The 23,028-nt window shown below is 38.5% G+C and overlaps 1 protein-coding gene across 1 annotated transcript; it reads left to right on the top strand.

Annotated features, from left to right (window-relative positions):
• Window positions 1-1,709: 1,709 nt before the first annotated feature.
• Window positions 1,710-17,050, top strand: LOC148060590 (synapse differentiation-inducing gene protein 1-like). Its single transcript, XM_087780307.1, has 4 exons — window positions 1,710-2,005; window positions 6,039-6,471; window positions 14,220-14,357; window positions 16,597-17,050. The coding sequence occupies exons 2-4, from the start codon at window positions 6,076-6,078 to the stop codon at window positions 16,753-16,755; spliced, it is 693 nt and encodes a 230-aa protein (XP_087636433.1). The 5' UTR covers window positions 1,710-2,005; window positions 6,039-6,075; the 3' UTR covers window positions 16,756-17,050.
• The last annotated feature ends 5,978 nt before the right edge of the window (window positions 17,051-23,028 follow it).

Genomic DNA, 23,028 nt, shown 5'->3' on the forward strand with positions numbered 1-23,028 from the left:
GTCTGAAGTATTGCAAATAAGATAAATAACCAGTACTTTTGAAATCATGATGTATCTGAATACATAATTTTAGTGTTGATACTTTGAGTTTGTTAAAAAGCTGAATTTCGTTTAAACAAACAAGGGAACTTCTTACATTGCTTGTTACTTTACCGTCGCTGAAGAGGTGAAGAAAACTAAACACGTTAATGTCACCACCAATATTACATATTCCTCTGTGCTGCGAATACATCCAAGTTAATGTTATGTAAAGTGTATCCCCGCTGACAAATTCTGACAGCGAGTCATAAGCAGCTTAGTCGACCAAATTGGCATGTTCATGACAAATGCATTGGAATATTAATTAAATATAAATGAGCCATGAATTTAACAGCGGCTCGATCCTGAGATGTGTTTTTGGAATGTCACGCCTCGAGAGCAGATCAGCAGGAAGTGTGGGAGGAAGTGACTGAAGGAAGGATGGTTTAAATTGCAAGACGGTTTTTAATTTGTCGGGGTGATGCAACCCACCGCTCTGGAGTGAAGGATGATAGTTTACTGATCGGCTTCAGGGTAAAAATATGTTTAAAAAAACAACCTTTTTCTTACAACAATGTAGTTTCTCTTTGTTATTAAAGGACAACTAACGTGTTGATTTAAGTAGGTCTTAAACCTCTATTGTACTCATCAGTATGTGTCTGTTTGTATAAAACTCTCTTTTCATTTAAATATTTACATTAGAAAATGTGCTTAAGCCCCGCCCACTTAAAATGCTTTGTTTTTCTGGGGAAGAAATCTTGTTCACCATAACCACGCCCACTCTGCTGTGTTTGCCACTGCACCTCATCAGTCCCGGAAGTCTCCACCTCCAATGGACTTGTTGTACAAACAAAGCAGGGCAAGATTACAGCTGGCTGGAGGAAGAGTGAAGCCATTAATGCATCATAATGGCTCTCATAACCTCTTTTTCGCCGAGATTTCAGACTTGAAATGAAGTAATAACTTCAAAACATCATCATTATTTACTGCATCTTTGTGAGGAAGACTTCAACAACCAGACTTTTTAAATTGATCCTGAAAGAAACTGGCAGCGTGTAAAGTGAGTATTAAGGATCGGGGAAATGTGAGTTCTTCTACCAGAGCAGCAATTCAGAGTTTTGTATTAACTGCAGGCGAGAAACAGGGTATCGTCCTTCAACATTCGAAACATGAGTAAGTCAGGAAAGTTGGGTTTTTATTGATTAAGAGTTATATATATATATATATATATATATATATATATATATAAAGGACAACTCAGAACTCAGTTAAGTGATAAAATGTACTACCTAATGCTTACTTAATAACTTTTTTAATTAATACTTAAAAAAATAAATAGCATATCTTACTTTAAAAGGTTATCTAGCAGTAAACGCATGTTTTTAATTTGAAGGCAAAACCCGGGTAACCCGTCTTTTACGTTTTAAAAACAATAATTCATCTGAAAATTATGAACATTATAATGGATCAAACCTAGGACAAGAGATGTTCAGGTGAATTACCTACACGCAAAATGTTGATAAATGCTTGGGTTATTTGCGATAACAGTTCCGCTACTCACTCATATATTTAGATTCAATCGCGTTCAACAGTTTTTTTTTTAATGTACCTTTATTTGTTTAACTGGTGTGTGTTGGGCAGAGGGAGGGGGGGGCGTATATAAAGCCCGACACGCACAGCAGGCGGGACGAGGATGGAAGACGTCGCTCCAGCAGCTGCTGTTTCCAGAACCATCTGACCTGTGATGGTCTTCAAACACAACGATCTGGGTCTCGTAAAAAAAAAAAAAAAAAACATCCACCGCCGCTCGTCTGAGCGATGCTTCCCCGTCGATGTCGTGCGTAAAGACGCACGATCGACTCCTGGAACCGGAGCGATCTCGAACACACTCCGGGAATAACTTCCATCGTAGGATGTGTGTTTGAGAAACAAGGACATGTGTTTCACTGAGGAACGATGCTGAGTCGTGGAGAACATTGGACCTCAGGTAAGATCCGAGCAGAGTCACGAGAAAACGAGTTATGTTGGATTTAATATGGATAATATATACTTATAGAAATACGTTTAAGATAAGCAGCCGACGACCAGGTATTGTTAGCAGTATGTAGTACACCATGAATACATGTATTAATCCGTATTACTTTGTAGTAGAATCCGTTTTTAAATAATTTTAAATAAGGCTGTTTTTCCCCTTAAAATGTTAGTTCGAAATATGTTCTCCAGTCCTTCATTACGCGGTGTGACAGCCCACAGAAACATCTTCAACACCTACTTCTAAGTACTTTTTTGCATTAAGAAAGACACAATTAGACCCACAGAAAGGGCAACACAATTCTGAAAATGCACACAAACTCACAAGTACAGCATGTTATTATATACAGTATCATTATTTATTTATGCTTTTTTCGCTTTTAAATCATAATCTGAAAGTACAACTTTATAATAGCAAGTTGCAAATTGCAAAAAAAAAACTGTAGGAAGAAGAAGAAATAATGCAAAAGATTTAGTAGCGGTGGGATTCGAACCGAGCCATCAAAATGACTGAAGCCTAAATACAGCTCCTATAAATATGTCACCAATACACAAACAAAACATTACATTTGCTCTTATTATAAGACAAATACACAATGATCTATAGATAGATACTCCCAGCTCCAGTATAAACATGCATCCTCACACATCAATGTTTAAATGTGCATCAACCTACACCATTAAGTACGTCTGAGCAATATAGATAAGCGTTACACAGTCACACACACACACACCCTAAGTGCGTCTCCCCTCTGTGTCGGATTAATTATTCGTGCAGGCGAGATGTGGTTTTCAAAGTGTAATGGAATTCCCTGTCATCTGGAGACTTGTTGTGAGCTGCAGGAGCGACTGCAGAAGAACACGGTTGTGTCCGTGCACATCCGGTTGCTGGTTCCACTCCAGCTGACCCACACTGTGCTTTAAATCAACACGTCATCGTTTTAATCTGGGATTTACAGATCAACTCGCCCTTCCAGGATGTTAACTAAATCGAAATGTAACAGTTTCTCAGATGGAAATGGGTGTTATTTTATACAGAAAGCTTAAGTTTAATGACCTATGAGGCTTTACGAGATGTATTTTATGGCTGCAATTAGGCTGCTGTGACGTTTAACAAAATACAGTATAAATCTCATTACATTACAGATCAATAATCACTGCAAAAGCAGTAAGTAAGTAAGTAAGTAATGGTTATTTAAAAATCAATACACGATAAAAAAAGATATACTATAAAAGGCCAAGACACATAAGACATATATAGGCTAAAAGCTTTGGAGCAACAGTCTGGGAGGATTTCTCTCCTCTGGTCCTGAAGCATGTTCAGGAACCATCAGTAGATTCTGATCCACAGACCTCAGAGCCCGAGCTGGGGTGTAAGGCTGGATCAGATCACTAATGTAAGGAGGACTCTGACCATGAATAGATCTGAAAGTAAGAACCAGAATTTTAAAATTGATCCCAAATGAAACTGGCAGCCAGTGAACAGTTTTAAGGATCAGGGAAATGTGAGTTCTTCTACTAGAGTGGCTCAGAATTCTCGCTGAAGAATTTTGTATTAACTGCATGCGAGACAGCTCATTCATAAACAGGGTATGAACTCTAAATTGACATTTAGCAAACTGTGACGATGATTTTAAACTTTTTTCATTTTATTTCTCAGTTTTTCTGCCAATTAACAAGTCACTAAACTAATAATTAAACTGCTTTTTTCATTGTTTTCAGCTTTAATTAAATTACTTTCCTCTTAAAAAACACTTCTTAGCTCACTTGCTTTCTAACAAAGCTCTCTCCCACTCCCTCTCAGTGAACTCATTGCTGCAACTGCCCATGTTACTGCCAATTCTGCTTTCATAAACCGTTAGAGTTTCGGATACTAACATAATGAACATTATAATGTGTAACTAGAAATTGAAAATCGTCAGCAATAATTATTCTCATTTTGTACAATATACAATATTCAAAAGGGTTTTTACACGAAAAGTATTTTGGTGTTGCTAAGAAATAGGTTGTCGACTCATGCTAAATTATTTATTAATCTTAATGTATTTGTTGCGCAAGAGCTAATAGAAAGTGGCTAAATCTTAGCGAGATGGTTACGCTACACCATAAAAATCCTTCTCTGCATCAAAACGGACATGAGTTGCTCACATTTCTGACCAGGTTTAACTCATATAGAAGTAATGTAAGATGGTATCAATGCACTTTTGAGAAAAGGAAGTGATACATGCATTATCGTTTAAGAATGTGGCAAAGTATAACCATGATTAAAAATGAATAAATCCTTTGTTGTATTTTCAGTTATGTTTCGAGCGGAATAGTTTCATTGCTGCGTCCTGTTGGAATTAATCGTGTCTGACAGCAACACAAAATACGACAGCTCTACTGAACAACAATTTTTAAAGTGTATTTTTGTCCCTGCATGTGGGCAGATCACACACAGTTTTATAACACCCGGCTACACTCGACTCTTCCACTCTTCATCGGACACAAAAACACCGACGTGGAAGTAAATAGCTTGACTGTCGCAGCAGAGTTTTCAGGAAAAGTAAGCAGGAATGTTTCCTCCCTGCATGTTGATTTGAGGTCGGGGGCGTACGATTCCACAGTTGAACATACAGCAGACGGGGATGTTTTAATCGCTGCCGGCGGAATACTGATTGACTAACAAAATGCAACATCCTCCCTCATCATCCGCTTTTGAAGAACGCAGGAAGTGTCGCAATTAAATGCTGGTGAAATAATCCAAACGACATCATCAGTGGAAATCTCTGGTCTGGACTGGTTTGCATTTAAAAAGCAATTTAAAAATAAATATTCCGAGCAGCTTAAGGTCAGAGTGTGGGCGTTTATGATATGAGCTTCCACAGAGAATTCATGCTTTATCTTTTATTTTACTTTTTCTTACACATTTATTCGAAAACATTTTTGTAAACAACCAATTGTCTATTTATAAACATTAAGACAGTTTTGTTGGCTGATGTCAGAAGTCAACAAGCCTATCTTGGCTCCACTCTTGGATTGAAGATATTCTTCTTATTTAAGTCCAAAACGGTTCTTAAGGAATGACTAAATGAACGCGAAATATTTCTCCAATTTCAAAAAAAGCATTTTCAACATGTTTTCCATTGCATCAGACTAAGTGTTTTCTCATTTATAAGAATTTACTAAGGGCATATTTGAGTATGTGTGTCTTTGATTATATACATATATATCCAGGGATTTAGATCAGTGCTACTCAATAGGCGGCCCACAGATCACTTATGGTCACCAAAGATTTTTCACTTGGACTGTAGAATGTTTCTCCAACTTTTATAAATTATAAATTATTCAGCCCAACTATTGATGTCCTGTACTTCCTCCTCTACTGCAGGGGCAAGGACAACCTCCCTGACCGGTCTAGTCCCACAAGTAGAAACAGAAAACAGATTTTCGATAGGAAATAAACTACAAAAAAATGATCTAAAAGGTCCAAATGTCTACATCCAGCAGCGGCCCTTTCAAAATAAAACTTAATTGAAGTTTAGCTCTTTGTGTCTGGTTCTTTTGTATGTGATGGACTTGTACATTTACTCTAAAAACAAGTAAAACCTTTTTTTCAAATGCTGTTCTACCCAATTTCTCTCAACCCTTGTTTTATCTCAGGGTCAAGGTGACCCGAAGGCCTGAAAACAAATGTGTTTGTGGTATCCCTCCTCCACTGCATATATATTTTTGGGAGTCAGGGAGGTTGTTCACCTTGACCCAGCGACAACAAAAGGGATACCTAAAACACATTTGTTTCTGGTCCAGTGGGTCACCTTGGCCCAGGGATAAATCAAGGTTTAAAGTTCTGAAATGGCCCAATGAGTTTTAGAAATCTATTTCAATAAATAACAATACAATTCAAATGTGGTTACTTGTGTGTTTTTGTGACGTTAAGTAGCACAGATATGAATCTCTGATCAGGTTCATTTAATTTAGTAACTGGTGGTTTTGTTGTGTTTTTTAAGAATCTTGGAGATCTTCAGACGAGTGAACCCAGCAGAGATGGAGAGCCCCACCGAGCTCCAGAACCCCTTGCTGGATAAAACCAGTCGGCCCATGGACTACCCGAGCCAAAACTACCAGGACGGCCTTATCGGCTACTCTTACAACCGGACTGACACAAGCGAGAAAACCCATCAGTTCCTGGACGCCACGTCCCTTCATCTGGCCGTGGAAGCGTTCTACGGGCAGAGCTTTATCCTATGCAAGGACGACTCCAGCCTTCACAGCAGGGACTCAAAGAGCGAGAGCTTTGAAACCACGTTCACAGAGAATAAAGACTCAGCGCTGGATATCATTTCCACCGAGAATGTGCCAGAAGACGCACCAGCAGAGAAGGATTTGAAAATCCAGACTGTGTCATACGAGGTGGAAGACGAGCAGGTTCCTGTGTATGAGGTAAGAAGTCACCGCTTTTATGTAGACTCAGAATCAAATCAGTCCCAGTCGTACTTCTTTTTTTGACACTGACAACGTCTTCGATTCTGCCTCTCTACTCTGCCATTTTGACTTTTTAAACAAACTCTAGAAGTTTTTTTTAGAACTAGAAACTAAGAACCAGTAAAAATATTGACAACTTTCAACAAAGATACTTTTGCACGGCCTGGTGGACGATGTTGAATGCTACTTCACTGAGCCAACCTGGATACTTAACATTGTACTGCGGTTGTTAAATTGGCCAAAGTAGCTTAAGCAACCGAAGCATATACTAGGCGTGTGTATCGCCATCATTAATGGCAATTAGATGTGCATCTCAATACACTGCCAGCGATACAATGCGATACGCTGAAACCCTCTGACGATACGATGCGATACGCTGAAACCCTCTGACGATACGATACACTGAAACCCTCTGACGATACGATGCGATACACTGAAACCCTCTGATGATACGATGTGATACACCAATACCCTCTGACGATACAATGCGATACACTGAAACCCTCTGACGATACGATGCGATACACCAATACCCTCTGACGTAAGATGCGATACACCAATACCCTCTGACGATACGATGCGATACACCAATACACTCTGACGATACAATGCGATACACTAATACCCTCTGACGATACAATGCGATACACTGAAACCCTCTGACAATACTATGCGATACACCAATACCCTCTGACGATACGATGCAATACACTAATACCCTCTGACGATACAATGCGATACACTGAAACTTGAAGACAACAAATACAAAACAAACAATGAACTACGACAGTAATAGTCCAAGTCTAGTCAGCTTTCATACCTTTGGAGCACAATTCTGTTTTACTCTCTGGAACAATTTGAGGAACGTAAGCAATTTTCCCTTAAAGGTTATTTTTTAATGGAGCAAAACAAATAATAAAAATACATAATTCAGTATGTTCAGGCAGAGAACTCCAATAACAATTGAATTATATTAGATAATAAGAATATTTGTAATTGTACATGTAAATTTTAACTTTTAGAAACCTTTCTTGGTTGAAGATACTGACAATTAAACAACATTCATTTCCTTCCAACAGCTAATTTAATGTATGATCTATATAAGGTGACTTGGTGTTTGGCTTTTCGCCGATCTCTACGTGAATCTCTACATACCTAGCATATACAAATAGATTCTTAGGTTACGAAGAAAATGATCAACCATCATTTTACATGCACTAGCAAGAAAAATATGTGTACCAAGTGCACAATAGGTGAATAGAATTGTGGGAAGGATAACCCTAACACAGCACACACTGAAATAGTTACTTTTCAGACAGAGTGAAGCAAAACACTTCTCTGGAAAGCTACAAGACATGAATAATGCAGTGTCTCAAATAGAAGCTGCAAAAAAAAGAGGAAGTACAACCTGCTCTGTAGCTGGAAAGCACAAGTGTCCAAGAAAGCTTTGAATATAATGTCAATTCTGAGCCCGATACGTTTTGACGAATTGAATGACTTTTCAATTCTAGGGAGCAGTGGCAGGGATTGTGTAGTTAGAAAAGCATCAGTCAACCAAATCTCAGCTCAATCAGCTCAATATTTCCCGGTTCGTGATCTGACTCGCTGCCCAGATCGGATGACTCAGAGCGAACGTAGACGTCGGTAATTGTGACGCGACACCAACAGTTCTTAATTTCCGACTGGCGCTCGGTCGTGACCAGAAGTGGGATCGAGAGACACACAAGGTCGGTTTTGCAGCTTCTACAGATGAATCACAACACTAGAAACAACCTGCAGTTTTTAAAGGATAAGAACACAGGACTATTGTTGGCTGCAGAGGCGAGGAAGCTGTGCCAGGTGGGAAAAAAACAAATTCCAGGATTGGCTGGAGGGTTGTACGTGGGGGGGGGGGGGGGGGGGGGGGGGGGGGCTGCGGAGCCATCACTCGAAGGTTTGGTAAATAGATGCAGACGTGCTGCTTATAAACCCTGCCGATGGTTCCCTGTGTTAATCCCGGGCTGATGCCGGTGAGCCCCCGGTTCCAGGTTATTTCATGTCTGAGAGTATATGCATCAGATAAACACAGCTGCCACCTGGAAGATGAGATTTATTTTGTTTACCGTCTCCTCGTGAACATCTATATCAATTCTCACTCCTCACGGTGGGGAAGACAAGGGTGGGATTAGACCAAAGTAATTAAGAAGGGGATGAGATGGAGTCAGGGATTTGGCAAGAACAGAATAGATGGTGTGAGATTGAAAAATGGAGATTCGAGGTGGACTTTCTATGATGTCAAAATTTACGTCTGTCTGTGCGTCCACCTCATGCTACAGGAGTCCTCTGCTATCCTCGGGTTCTTTTAGCCCTCAACAGCTTTTGCATCAATTTTAGGAAACTCTCAACACTGGCCGAAAAATGACGCCAGCACCATTTTAAAGGGTTAGTTTATAAAGTCTACCGTCTACACTGGAAACGCTCAACGATGTTAACCTGAGTACTTCTGTTTTATATATCGCTTGTTATTCTTTAAACGTCTGCAACAAACAAGCTTAAAATATATTTGACAATTTGACTTAGTATAAAGCAGGGTCTAGTGAAAACATAGATGTAGTGTCTGGGCAACGCCGGGTACTTGACCTGAAAATTAGCATTTGCATTAGCATTAGCATTAGAGGGGGTAGGGTAGCTCGATCAGGTCAAAAGAAAAGAGGGCAAAAGAAGAACCCTTGAAAATTAAATAATGTCCAATTTCTATTAAACTATAGAAGAGAAAATTTAGTGAGAACAAAGTCTTAATCATGAATTTAAAAAAGAAACAAGGTGTTGTTAAAATATTAAGGAGTAAAACTAGAGCAGCACTCAGTTGGAAGCCTCAAACGAAAAGGTGCTTTTGAACTTGGTCATGAAAATATGAAATGTTAGGGGATTATTGCGGCATTTTTTTTGCCTCGTGGTGTGATACCGAGGATCCTGTAAAGCAGTGGTTCCCAATCTTTTTTTGCAATGGTTGAATCTCAGGATTATAGTCACGGACAGACGCTCGGATAGAAAAAAGTCAAAATACAAGCACGGCCTGCAAAAAAAACTACAATTAAGTGCATGAAAAAAAACATCTCACCATAACGCTGAGTCAGCAAGGGCTCTGGACTGGTTACAACAAGATGCTGCATTTATGGATACTTGATTGTATGCCGACGATGGTGTTCTTTACGTGCGTGTCTCATAGCTTTTAGAGGCTTTGTGCCAATGTGTGAGCATGTTTGTGTTCAAGCATTATTTATATGGAATAAGGACTCTCCAACATACGTTTTGTTTCTTTAGTCAGGAGTCACACACTTGTGTTATAGTAGAATTTTTGTCTTTCTTTCGGTGCAGCCTAGTAACCAATGTCCGTAAAGTACCATCACAAAGGTATATGACAATAGTTGGGGAAAATACTCTCATTAGTTAGGAATTTGCTTCTAGGTATGGTGGCTAGTCACGCTAGCCAAGAATGACTGTTCTCATTAAATCACCCCGATCGCGATTCTTGTCATTGCATCGCACATTTTTCTTCTGCAACCTTCCCCCGAGGGTTCTGTCAAAGCAGCTAGTTTTCAACAGAAGACGCAGCTGGACCAACAGGGTTCTCGCGTACAGCCGAGTGCGATGTCACCTGTCCCCCGGAGGATCTGCGTGGACGGGTTGTCCGGGATGCCCGCACACTGACCCTTCCCTAGAACAAGCGAACAGACTCCATCCAGCGTCTGTCAGGCATGCCCTCGCCCGTGTTATCAGGACGGCGATAAGGCGGATCGCAGCTGTTTAGTCGTCGGACGCGAGATAACAGTCGATACGCTGATGAGCAGCTGCTGTTTGAACGGATCACGCCGGGCTGCCCAGGTGGACGACGTTCCTGAAGCTGATAACAGCGAGCGTGTTAATCTTCTCCCCGGGAAAGTTGCAAAGCGTTTTGTCGAGCTGCTCCACTTCCTGCTGACAGCCAAACGCAAGACAGATATTTCCCGAGAGGGGCGAAGATAATTGCTGTCGTCAATTTGCAGATAAGAAGGTGAATAAAATAGTGACACAGTTGTGTTATTCCAGAGGAGATGTTAATAAACCGTGTATAGACTTTAGATTCAAGCTCTCATATCCAGCAAATAATGATTAATAGGAAAATTATCTTTACTTGACAACTTGTTATTATTTTGAAATAAAATTTATTTACTACTTTCTAAGAATATAAAGAAAAAAAAAGAAAATTCTTAATATGATTATTTTTACCTTCTCAAGCTTTTAAAAACATAGTATCTTTAGTGGTTCCACAAATACAATTTAATTTTTGGTTGATTGTATGTGGATTACATCTGTCTGAAATGCGTTTTATTTTGGAAAAAAAAAAGATTTTTTTTCATATAAAGTCATGTATGGCAAGAATTTCTCTCTTGACACAATTTTGGTCAAGTTCTCAAAAATAAGTAGGTAGTTAAAATCAGTGTAACACCAACTCTACATGGGACCGTTTTGGGCCCCCTGCCGATTCAGAGTTATAGTGAAATGTTCTTTTTGATATTTTTATCTGTAGGTCGGTCTGCGAAAATAAAGAATTAAGTTAGCGTTTAGTCATTTAAATGGTTGGTGGTCCAAAAAAGGGACCCCTTGTCTAGACAGCCGACTTTTATTTTGAAATTAGGAGAAAAAAGGAAATTGACCCTTTTCGCCAATCAAACAGAAAAATGGAAAGCTTTTCTTAAATGTTTTATTAGTATAAAACTTTCTCCCCTCACTTAAATTCTTTTACCCAATTTGAAACTTGTGGATTTAATTTATTTTGTTTCAGTATTCAAAAGTAAAAAAAAAATAAAACGACCCAAAATTCAGCATCTTTTTCAGTGGAATTTTTGTAAAGGTAAAATGACTGTTTAAGATGTACTCTTTTTAAAAATTCTGGTTTACACATTGATCATTGTATTCAGATCATATTTTGAAACAAAAATTAAAAGCGGTTGATAGATTTATTTTTTCTTTTCGTTTGGTGTTAATGGAAACAGATGTGTATGCTGTCAAGTTATTTTTATTGTATTACTTTGTGGGTCACCATCAATTTTTTTTCTCCAATACTTTCTTACAAATCTCCCCAAGAGTAGTGTCGATGATCACAGGAACAGAACTAATTAACTAACTATGGACCAGCCATTTTCAACGATTAAAAGGTGTGTTTAATTAGCCGGTCACACTCCACTGATTTTGAATTAGCTTCCCAATGTTTGGAAGTGTTCTCACATTACTTATCGACTTCTCCCCTTCCCTGCTTTTATTTATCCCTGTGGGTGCTGGCGAATGAAACCATGGTTTGCGCCGGGGACACTCTACTTTGTCCTTTCTGTAGTACAGCCACGAGGGTCCGTGGCGTCCGAAAGGTCACTTCGCTGCGAGGTACTAGCTGCGAGCGTGGTGGGGTCAATGCGGAGTCACATGAATCCATCATTAATTAGCGAGCGCTCCCTCGAAGCTGGAGGGCGCCGAGGAGCGAAATGGGGTGAACGGCGCCCGACTCTCTATCTACGCTCGTATTAGCGATGAGATGGGAGACGGTCTCGCAATGCTGGAGAAGCAATTTAGCACATAAATGACACTGTCTTCTCGCCCGTTTCCCCTGTCACCTCGCGATGACGGAGCAATCCTTTAATCCCGTGTTATCTGTCAGGCGACTCATGGGTGTTGACAGAAGCACCGAAATCCTCTCCGGCTGGCTAAGCACATCTTGTCCTGGGTGGTAGTCGAACAAGGACAGAGACGCCAGCCGGGGTTGTCAAGGATGTCCGGAATACACTTGACTAGCTACGGATGTCTTCCTTTATCACTCATGTGTCCGTCTGAAAACCACGGAACAAACTCTGCTGCCGAGCTAAAACTTTGATTGACCTTGGTGGAGTTTAATCTGCTGCGCTTTCCAATGACTCATGTAGAATTCAAGTCTGCTGAACTGGACTGATTATTACATTTTTTGGAGCATTTTCAGATGCGCATGACAACTACTTTCAGGCAAACATAGCAATTACAGTTATGTTTGTATTCATGGGTAAACACCAAGCTAGCATAAATGGTTTGTAGACCGGGGCTGTGTCGCAAATCGCGCACTTCTCCAAGTATCTTAAGACAGTGCACTTACTTGTGCAGTGTGCAAATCTGGACAGGGTACTGTAGTACCGTCTCAAATCAAACACTAACTTTAGCACTTACCAGACACTCTTCTTCTACTTCTTTTTAACGCTGATTGTAACCAGCCGTACGGAACCCTATCGCCGACACTTGACAGCGCTTTTCGCAGATTGAAACAAGTGATTAAGTTGTGTTCATTGTATTGTCATTGTTGTTGTGTTTTTTTGAGGTACAATGAGTGTTATCTTGAGACATTTACGCCGGTATCTGCTCCGAAGACTAGTCGTCAGTGACGTAGCTTCTGTTTAGCGACGTAGCTCTAGAGGTAGCATCATCTACGTCACGGCTGTAGTGGAAAGTGTCCATTGACCAACACTCAATTTTCTGGCCGTTCGAGTGGCCAGTGAACAACGATACGGCAACTTGGGGCCACCTTATGGTCACAAGTTGACCTACTTTAGCTGTAGATCAGGGGTCACCAACAGCGGCAACAACATCAGTGACCACGACAGTTGTCTAAGAGTATGTTCAGAAATGCGTCGTAGAAAATGAACACTCTTATAATGTATGATTTCATCTCTCTCATCTAGAGTATCTATAGTTTTATATTTTGGAAGGCAAACTGTGGATCTTCGGAACTGAGATCCCTTGGGGTAGCAGACCAAATCAAAATGTCTGGAATGTTGTTGTTTTTTGGTGAAAAACAAACTGATTTTCCCATATTTGGCCTTAAAAAGAGGCCTTTAAAATAGTGAAAATGATTAAACAGAAAATCTTTTTTGCTTGTTATTCTATTTTCTTCTTGCTGTTTTTATCTGTTGGTCGGTCATGGATAAATAAGGCCGGCAATAAACTGGTCGATGGAACAATAAAAGTTGAACACACATTTTTTACGAGTCATTAGTACATTAGACAATAAAAACATATACTTTTATGAGGGCTGTAGCATAAATTCAGCGCAGTAAAATAACGATAAACTACTGTGTTCAAGGGGAACCACATCGACCGACACAACAGAGAAACATCTGTTGTACAGCTTTGGAATTTCCACAGGATCAGTTAAGCCACTACCGGGTTTATTAAACAATCAGTTTTGGCCGCGACTTGTACCGCTAGAAGATTTTGTCCTATTATCTGATTGAGTTTCGACACCCACTATGAAAGGGTGTCGAAATCAGATAATAGGACAAAATCTTCAAGTCGCGGCCAAAACTGATTGTTTAATAAACCCGGCAGGAATTTGGACGTTGCCTTCTTATTCTTTAAGGCTCATTTATCTTTAAAAAATTCTCCACAACACCATAAAATTCCTAGTAACATGTAGTCTTGCAGGCCTCTGGTTGATTATTGACATCCATGATTTTGAACCATCGAGCAGGCCCAGTTAAGAAGACTTGGCGGGCCTGATTTGGCTCCTGGACCATGAGTTGGAAGCTTAAACTATGATTGTATTTGGTGTGAGAGTTTTGACCGACTGAAGAAGATATCAGCCTCAGCCGTCAGTAAATCACCGTGACTGTCTGTCCGCCGTCGCCGCCGGGTGATTGATTGACGCCTTCTTAACCTCCGCTGTCTTTCAGAGCGACAGCTCGTCCGACAGCGAGAGCGAGGACAACTTCATCGTGCTGCCCCCCCGGGACCACCTGGGACTCGCCATCTTCTCCATGCTCTGCTGCTTCTGGCCCCTGGGCATCGTTGCCTTTTACTACTCTCACAAGGTAAACGCCCAGAGACCTCACGCCGACCATTAGCTCCGATTACACGGTCAAAGATAGACACATAGATTAGCGACTCTTAACCCCCCACCCCCCTTACACCACCACACCCCTTGTTTTTCATGATTGACTGCGTAAATCCAGAGCTTGTAAGAGCAACGTTCTCTCTTCAGGGAGCCATTAGCATCAGGTTTTTCACTCCATACGCAACACGCTGCAATTACACGCGGCTGCTGATACATGATGACGAATCCATTAGTCGACGGATCAGCAGTGAGGTGTGATGCGTGTTCCGCTGCCCAGGCAAGAATTTTAGCTAAAAAACATCATTTTAAAAAACCCTAATGGCTACAGACACATTTTTTTATGGTGAACGATATGGAAGGTTTACAGTCTGACTCCACCGCGCAGATTTGAACATATAGAATCCTACTCCATGCTAAGACGCCTTTAATCATCAACATAACTAAATGTATAGAAGATCCAATCGGATACTAAAAGACAGACACTAACCATCGTAGCTTAAAAGCTTTGGGTTCAATCAGCGATTTTAATCTCCGGGCGTATATCGGACAAAGACTCAACTGGTTCCAGAATCAAATGTTCAACATCAAGCTAACTTTACCCATTAATCTTGCCTCTGTAGAACCGACAACTAGTGGCATTTCCTATATATTACATGTAGAAATCAAGACTTTAAAAGCTAACGATGGCTAATAAAGTTTATTATGCTCCTTGTTTAGATACAAATGAAAAGATATTTTAATTATACACTAAAATAAACTAAATTCTTTAAAAATGAAAAATGAACTATTAACTTGTTCCCTGCACCAGGACATCAGAGATACTTTCTACCAAATTATCATAAACACACACAAATGCATAAAATTTCCAGAGCAGAAATCTAACAGGCTAACTTCACGTCCTCAGATTTCCCAAAAACTGACCTCATGACTTGCGGCGAACGTTTGATATCATGTGCGACAATCATCATGGTCGCTTCCCGAAATCATATTCAGAAATGACGCTTCTCCGTTGCTTTTTTTTGTTGAAACCTGACGTCACTGACGGGCGATTCAAAAAGTGACCCCTAGATATGACGAAGGATGAGACGAACCAAGATTGAAATCAGAACGTGACTCAATGCAAATGTAGTTCATCAGTGGGACGACTTATACGAAACAAGCAAAATTATCAATGCTGATGATTATTTTAAAGAATAAAATATATATTTATTTTTTAAAACAGCCAAATCTGTGAGAGCGCCCTCTATGAGCCACTGCAGACAAACATGTCACCGACGAAATGCAAATAGTTTGAAACTGAAACACGCAAAAGAAACATCTATAAAATCACCTGCTGACGAAAATGAAATATAATCACTCGAATTACTGAGAAAACCTCCCTGTCAGGGAATAAACCTGACAATTGTACACATATTTTGATATTTTAGCCCATTATTAGCCTATATTCTTATTTTTTAATATAATTTTTTCAAATACACGTTTTTTCTACATGATGAATGTTTATCTATTGATGTGTATCTGATTGAATGATGGACATAATCCGGATTTTAAACCTGATACTTAAACCTCAACTCAATGTATTTTACTATTTATTTTGTCATGTTCCAATAAAGTTTTGCATTGCACATTGTTAGCATAAAGCTAAATATAAATTAAAATGTCCATTTCTAATAGTGACAAACGTTTTTTTAACTTCAATTTGTATGAATTCACTCAGAAGCAGGTGTAGATTTTGTGAGTAGCTAAGAAAAGATCAGAGCTACCAAAAAACTTCTGAATGACAAAATCCGTAACGCTCAAATTTGTTCTTCTCTTCAAGAATGAGACCCGATGATCCCAAGTAAACATAATAATGGCATCTCAACTTAATACACTGGTCCATATTTATCATTTTATTAGTAACTTTTCTTGTCGAGAACAAAGGCTATAACTAGACGTAGAGATAAGATTCCCCCTTATCTCTTCCCCCCCCCACGAGTATATTTTATGATAGCAAACCAAAACCGACAAACAACACATTCGTCACTGTCGGAGTGATAACGACCTAATTGCCATGGTAACTAATGGCTCCCTGAGAGCGTTTCTCTTTCTTATTTCCTCTTGTTTTTGTTTTGTGTTTTTCAACGCGACTCCCTCACACCTACTCACACACTCGAAAAAAAAACGCGATGAGTAACAGCCGATCATTTCACCTCGCCGCTTTGTTTCCCCGTCAGACCGGCAAAGCCATCGCCAAGGGAGACTTCTCCGGCGCCGGAATGAGCTCCAGGAGAGCCCTCTTCCTGGCCGCGCTCTCCGTCACCGTGGGAACGGGGATGTACGTGGGCGTGGTGGTGGCCCTCGTCGGCTACCTGTCCAAGCCCGGACACGTATAGCAGGTAAAGTGTGCGAAGAACATGTGTGGATGGACGCAATCGATCCGATCTCCTCCACACCAGTGACTGAACCTCGGACTATTCAAGTTCCCCCCTCCATCGTTGTCAGTGCTTCGTCGGTCGATACCCGTGTGCCGCCCGCTGTTTTTTTTTTTTTCTTTGTCATGACGAGAACACAGACGTGTTTCTCGCTTATTGATCACCCCTGCAGAAGTGTGTCCCGCTGATGGGGCTCCAGAGGGATGTCGATGGGTCATTGTGCAGCGTATTGATTCAATAAATACTTCTGGCCTGAGCCTCCGTCTCTTCACTTCATTTTCCAGACCAAACATTACAAAAATCCTTCAAGGGATCGGGAACAATGGCTGCTCCGCCGCCACACCACAACTAAATGAGTGCAGCACTTTTTCTGTTTCTCCACCTCTAGGATTTGGAAGCACCTATTTTCTCTCTTCTCTCTCCTCTATGCACCGCCCGTCGTCCAATCAGCAGCGAGAGCATCCCAGACCGCAGGAGCATCCTCCACTGATAATGATCGATCATCGGTTTATTGCGTCTCCGGCGTGTCTCGTTATCCCTTGTATTAATGTGGTTTTCAGGCTGTATTTAAACGAGCCTTTACTCCCTTTATAATCCAAAAAATGCATATTTTAATTAAGTGTAGCCATCATCAAACTGGACTTAATAAAGGGCCCAAAACTAAGGGTCTTAACTTTAACTGGCCGCAGGCAACCAGAGGCAAGAGCTGTTTTTTTCGGTGGATTTTTGATCAAATTTTGATTTATGTTTGTCTAATTTTATACGTTTCATCAGGGCTAAACAAGCACAGCTATATAAAAAGTACAATTTGATGTTATTGTTTAAATATTTTAACCATCTTGCTTTGTAAAAATATGAAGCCCCTTATTTGTATTGCAATATTAATACTTATTCCCCAAATGTAAGGGTGAGTATTGGAAAGAATCTGGCCATACGATAAATATCACGATACATCGGCGTCGATACGATATATTGCGCTTTATTTCGATACTGTAGGAACAAAGATATATTGTTGTGTTGTCCGAGTTGACTCTGGTGTAACTGCTTTCACGTGTTTTAAAACCAAAATGTGTCCAAACATTGAGTTTAAAAGCTGCTGCATTGTGACTGTATCCTCTCGTCCTCAGTCATCTCGCGACATCGGCGACAAAGGTTTTCTGATTCCGATTCCTTTAGCGGCGGAGGACGTAATGACTGTCTGAAGTTGATTTGCAATACAAAAATGAACAACACATCTTGTTAATACTGTATGTGAAAGTTAGTTTAAATCAAAAAATAATTTACACACTCAAACCGTAACAAAATACAATAAGAATGATTGAGTGATGTTTAATATTCTTTTAAGTGTTGTAAAAAAAAAATCAGTGTATGGATTTTTTTTTCTTTACATTCCTAATCAGGACCACAAAATATGATCTAATAGGCCACAGAATGGCCCACCAACTCACGTTTAAAACCCCTGTTCTAATCAGGTGGTGATATGAAGCAATACACATAGAATGGTAAAAAAGTTCCTAATTGTGATTAACCAAACATATAATAAAAAACACAGGAGTCCCAGAAAATTAGGAACCATCAGTAGATTCTGATCCACAGACCTCAGAGCCCGAGCTGTGGTGTAAGTCTGGATCAGATCATTGATGTAAGGAGGAGCCTGACCATGAATAGATCTGAAAGTAAGAACCAGAATTTTGAAAAATTAATCCCGGAAGAAACTAGTTCTTCTACTAGAGCAGGTCAGAATTCTTGCTGCAGAGTTTTGTTTAAACTGCAGGAGAGACAGATCCTTCTTGTTTAGACATGAATATAAACTGTTTCAATAGTATGAACGAGAAGATACAAACACATGGATTACAAGCTCCAGATCATGTTGTGAAAACATTTTCCTAAGTTTAGAGATTTTTCTCAGTTAAAAGAAACAGTTTCTAGTCAGTTTTCTGCAGCGTTGAACTAGAGACATGTCTTTGTCAACAACACCCAGGTTTCTCAGGCTCGGTTTGACAGACTGACCTAAGTCACCCAAAGTACTGACTCAACCCTGGAACCTCATCATCAAGTCAGTCCACCGAGACAATGAGTTTTAGTTTATCTAGAGATTAAAAACTCTCCGAGTCTCAGTCTGAATACAAATGTTTGGAATATAATACCATGTGAGCAAAAGTGCACTCCATGACTCGGGCCATCAAAGTGAGCGAGTACAGTTCTGCATCTACGCTTCTCCCCCTCGATGGATAAAAAACCTCACCCACGCCTCCTCATCGTCTCACCAGCAGCATCCAAGGTTGGAACTAACAAATGCTGCGTTTCACTGCTCGTCCGCCTCCACCAGGAACTCAACTTCGAGCCACTTCTCCGAGTGTTGGAGAAGAAAGGCTGAAAATCTGAGCTTGTCGCAGTTGTGGATGGACTTGAACGACTTCTTAATCACACAAAGTCAACATTATCACTATTCAAAATAATTTATACATATTTAATATATATATATATATATTTGCATTATATAACAAAGTGAAATGCAAAGTCTGTCTTATTATTACCATAAAAACACAGAAGTAACAAGGAAAATATAGGTGGAAAACTGTTGTAAACATCAATAAGTGTAATTATGCAACATAAGTATAAGTCAAATGTTATTTGATTGTATATTGATTCATTCATATTTAAGTATAACTCATAAAGGAAACACTCAGAAAAGGGTCCAAAAAAGCCAGTCTACAGGACTGTCATCTTTAGATGAATCGTCAACAAAGCTAAAACTTCCAGAGCAAATTAATACACGTGAATTCTCCTTCATTTTAATAAATAAATACAAATTATTAATGAATATTAAACACTCACAAGAGATACTGGTCGTGTTGGAAGAGACAAATTACTTTTAAACATCTGTGACAAGTTACCTCACTAGCATGTTAGCTAACTAGCATGTTAGCTCATTCTTAGCTCATTCAGGTACAACATTTAAAAATAGTATCATATTAGTTCATGAATAGTTAATATTTCAATAAAGTTTGTTTAAAATAAAATAATTCGATTTTTATATACAAAATTAAACCCGCAAAAATTCACGCCACTAGATGGCAGCAGTCATTACAACCTCCACAACTAAAGTAACAATAAAAATCCCGCGAGACTGAGGACGAGGGGATACAGTCGACTCCAGCACTTGCTGGAGGTTTCGCTTGAGCGGATCAAGCAACTTCTTTGCTACTTTTAAAATGTATTAAAACCTCAATTAGACTAGATATGTTACGCAAATGTTTAAAAACTTTAAAATGTAATAAATGTCGATCAGTGAAAATGCATTTGTTTTTTAGCACGGCTGTGAATGTTATGACAGATGGTGCGTTCACAGGTACGTAGTTCATATTTTTAGAAAATGTATAACGTTACTTTATGTTCTAGTGTAAACTATATCTCTTGGACAGGATTTTTAAGTATTTAACAATTTAATTTTAAGTGTATGTCTAAACAAGAGGAACCATGAGCTTCTTTCAAATATAAAAAAAAGAGATTTCTAAAATAAATGCACGATCAGTCCTGAGACCATTAACAGCGACAGAAGCGAGTGTTTAAAAAGCCATTCCGAAGAAAAGTGCCGTGATTGACGGTTGAGATATCGACTTAAGAAAAGGTGATGAATCAGCGTAAACCAAACGGAGAAAAGACGACAGAGAGACATTAGTGCTGAGTGCTACATTAATAAGAAACATGATGCTTCTGGACACTCGCAGGCGCTGAGAGCATTTTTTCTTCTTAGATTCATATCGACGTCTTGATGAAATACCTGTCAGCGAGCTGGAGGACAACAAACGCATTCGGAATAAAGCTGAGCTCTGACTGATCGAGAGCAATCCTGGAGCTGAGAAGCAGGTTGACGTTTTGATGGGAAAAACATTTTTTTTAACAAAAGGAAACTAAAACAGGTTTTAAAAAGCAGGTTCAAATCATTTAAAACCTATTTTCAGTTCAATTAGAAAAAGAAACACGAGGAATTATGTCTTATTTTAGAAGAATGTTCATTTTTATTAGCCAATTTTAAATTTTCTACACTCAAGAAAGAGGACTTGATTTATGGATGTAGATCAACAGAATATTGAATGGTTGAATTTGGCATTTCAAATATTGTAACATTTAATTCGTTTTCTGAATTGAATAAAAATGAATATAAATAGGTCGATTTAAAAAATAATAATAATTAAATTAATCGAATTTAAATAGGTATATATTTTCTTAATCAATAATTTAATTCAATAATTTGAATATAAATAGGTAGATTTTTCAATTTAATGATTGAAATAAATTATTCGAATATAAATAGGTCGATTTTTGTTATTGAATAATTGGTTCCAATTATTGAATTTAAATAAGTTCATTTGAATTGAATAATTTAATTCAATTATTGAAATATAAATAGGTCGATTTTTTTATAATTGAATAATTTAATTATATGAATATAAAAAGGTAGTTTTTTTTTTTATTGAATAATTGAATTCAAAAATTCGAAGATTTTATTCAATTATTAATAATTATTCAATATTTGAATAATCGATTAAATTATTCAAAAAACTAATTCAATGTTACAATATTTGAAATGTTAAATTCAACCATTTAATATTCTGATAGCACTGATCTACTTCCGTATTTATTCATTTGTTTCATTAATTGTAGAATAAATGGTGAAATGTACTATATTTATTTGTGATTGTATTCTTTTTGAAAAGAGAATAAAATTAGGATATTTTTAGATTCTATTTCACAATCTCCAGTTGATTGATGTCTTATTATTGATTAATGATGCCTTACAACACAGACACATATTTATGTTAAAATAAAGCAGTTTTCTGATATATTCTATTGTTAATATCTTGTTTTATCACTGTATGGAAATGTGATTATCTCAGAAAAAGTCTATAACAATCTCAGAAATGTCCCTTTTCTGGCGTTTCCTCGCCCGACATCTATATTTGATCACACCAGGGACACTTTCTGGGTCAGAAGCATTTGCTGGAACTGAAGAGAAAAAAAAATACGGTGAGTAAGAGGAAGCGTGAACAGACGACACAAATCCACAGTTGTTCTCGAGCCAAAGTGTGTTTTTAGACAGATTATGTCCCTTTTATTTTCCAGGTTCTTTTTCTGTCTTGTTCCCTCAGAAGATACACAGATGTTTATGAGCTTGGCAGGATCATCCGACATTTCCCGGCAAAAGAAATTATTTAGTGGAAAATCCTAAACAACGTGGAGAGTTCAGCAGACAAAGTGAGGTGTGGAGTGCAAAACACCAACCTCAGGGAATCTATCAGGCAACCCATGAACGTCCAACACAACAAAAAAGGATATTTTATGACTAATGTTTGACTTTATTTTGACTAAAAATGTATCACCCTAGGAGTTTCAAGTCAAACAAAAACTACAATTGACGTCTTTAACATATTTACATTACCAGGTTTAGTTTCATTTTATTTATAATTGTTATAAAAAGCGATACTAGTAAGTCATTTGACTTGAGAAGCACTTTCCTACAAACACTTTCATTTTTGATTAGAGAAAGTATCTGTTCAATTCTTTGCTGTTAAAGCCATAAAAGGCAATATATCGTTGTTACTATAGTATCGCAATATATCGTTGTTACTATAGTATCGCAATATATCGTTGTTACTATAGTATCACAATATATCGTTGTTACTATAGTATCACAATATATCGTTGTTTCTATAGTATCGCAATATATCGTCGTTACTATAGTATCGCAATATATCGTCGTTACTACAGTATCGCAATATATCGTTGTTACTATAGTATCACAATATATCGTCGTTACTATAGTATCGCAATATATCGTCGTTACTACAGTATCGCAATATATCGTTGTTACTATAGTATCACAATATATCGTTGTTTCTATAGTATCGCAATATATCGTTGTTACTATAGTATCGCAATATATCGTTGTTACTACAGTATCGCAATATATCGTCGTTACTACAGTATCGCAATATATCGTTGTTACTATAGTATCACAATATATCGTTTTTACTATAGTATCGCAATATATCGTTGTTACTACAGTATCGCAATATATCATTTTTACTACAGTATTGCAATATATCGTTGTTACTATAGTATCGCAATATATTGTTGTTACTACAGTATCGCAATATATTGTTGTTACTATAGTATCACAATATATCGTTGTTACTATAGTATTGCAATATATCGTTGTTACTACAGTAT

Source organism: Callionymus lyra, chromosome 18 (assembly GCF_982586985.1).
Source record: "Callionymus lyra chromosome 18, fCalLyr1.hap1.1, whole genome shotgun sequence".
NCBI lineage: Eukaryota > Metazoa > Chordata > Actinopteri > Syngnathiformes > Callionymidae > Callionymus > Callionymus lyra.

Coding starts and splice junctions, on each gene's coding strand:
- LOC148060590 (XM_087780307.1), top strand. CDS start 6,076: ATGGAGAGCCCCACCGAGCTCCAGAACCCCTTGCTGGATAAAACCAGT. Junction 6,472..14,219: donor AGCAGGTTCCTGTGTATGAG/GTAAGAAGTCAC, acceptor GCTGTCTTTCAG/AGCGACAGCTCGTCCGACAG. Junction 14,358..16,596: donor CCTTTTACTACTCTCACAAG/GTAAACGCCCAG, acceptor TTTCCCCGTCAG/ACCGGCAAAGCCATCGCCAA.